The sequence below is a fragment of the Simochromis diagramma genome, unplaced genomic scaffold (assembly GCF_900408965.1).
Source record: "Simochromis diagramma unplaced genomic scaffold, fSimDia1.1 OVJJ01000531.1, whole genome shotgun sequence".
NCBI lineage: Eukaryota > Metazoa > Chordata > Actinopteri > Cichliformes > Cichlidae > Simochromis > Simochromis diagramma.
In genome coordinates this window covers 1824149-1825536 of record NW_024387353.1, presented here as the reverse complement: position 1 = coordinate 1825536, position 1388 = coordinate 1824149, and the positions used below count along the sequence as shown (strand labels likewise).

The following is a 1388-nucleotide window of genomic DNA, read 5'->3' as shown; positions in this document are numbered from 1 at the left end:
TCTGTTTATTTGTACTGAAAAACTAAACTTTTTCATTTCAGAAGCTGATGAAAGCAAAACTGTACAAAGAACAAATAATTACATGTCCTTGATTCAGATCATTTCCATAGAGAGGCACTTTGCATCAGCAGCACCATGCTCCAGTGCTCTGGGAGAGTTTATAGTCCTGAGAGTTGAACACTGGATGACTGACAGCTGTCCTTCATCACAACAGAAGCCACAGAAATCCTCCTCATCAAAAACATGACTTTGATCTGCGTCCTCATCTGGACTCTCCTCTGCTGCTGCTTCACAGGTAAAGTCCAGAGAATCAAACTCCTCTCCTCTATCAACATCTGTCCCTCTGAAATGAAGCCCACAAAACCATGAAGCTGCTTTATGTTTTTGTCTCTGTGTCCTCAGAGTCCAGAGGACAGATCACAGTGACTCAGCCTGGAGCAGTGAGCTCTGCTGTGGGAGGATCTGTGAGCATGAAGTGTAGGACCAGTCAGGATGTTTTTGTTTCTGGCAGCTCTCACTGTTTAGCCTGGTATCAACAAAAAGATGGAAAGCCTCCCAGACGTATCATTTACTACACTAGCAATCGTGATTCAGGGATTCCAGCTCGTTTTACAGGCAGTGGATCAAACTCTGACTTCACTCTGACCATCAGTGGAGTCCAGGCTGAAGATGCAGCAGTTTATTACTGTCAGAGTTATCATGTTATCAACAGTCAGCATGTGTTCACACAGTGAAAAACAGTCGTACAAAAACCTCCCTCAGCTGGAGAGGAACTGAGAAGAAGAAAATCTGAATAAACGACTGCTCAGAGACGTAAACTATTTCATAATTTAGTAAAGCTTTAATTATAATATTTGCATTTATTACATTTTAAATATTTTTTTTGTATTCAGTTTTATTGCATCAAATCAGATCAACAATTACTTTATGATGTTATATGTTGTAGGTAAAGACCCTCCAATAATGTTCAATGAATTACCTGCAAAACAGTGAATTCTGGTATAAACCATCAACATATGAAATGTTTTTGATCTCTGGTTTCCAGAAAATAACCCCAAATATTAAGCTTGTGATAAAATAAACCCAATTCAGACTGTTTTTTCAAGATAGAAATACAGATTTGTATGGATTCAGCTTAATTATTTAAAATCAGGGCAGTGTAACATATAATGTGTAACAATTCATTTTTTAAAAACTACAGTACTGTTTCAGTCTAGTGCAGCAGTACATGACAGCATTAATAAATTTATGATACCCATTACATCCAAGCAGGGTGTGTTCTTGGCGCTTCAAAGTTCATCTTCTGTCATTCTGACATTCAAATGCTGATTCATGCGATTATATATATCTCTTGTGTAGGTGCCGTTCTGTGCTTGGTGGAGAATACA

The 1388-nt window shown here is 38.3% G+C and overlaps 1 gene segment (V, D, J or C); it reads left to right on the top strand.

Moving 5' to 3' along the window:
- The first annotated feature begins 243 nt into the window (after positions 1-243).
- Positions 244-1075, top strand: LOC120718581. The segment is given in 2 exon segments: positions 244-295; positions 403-1075. Coding segments are annotated over 2 exon segments (384 nt in total).
- The last annotated feature ends 313 nt before the right edge of the window (positions 1076-1388 follow it).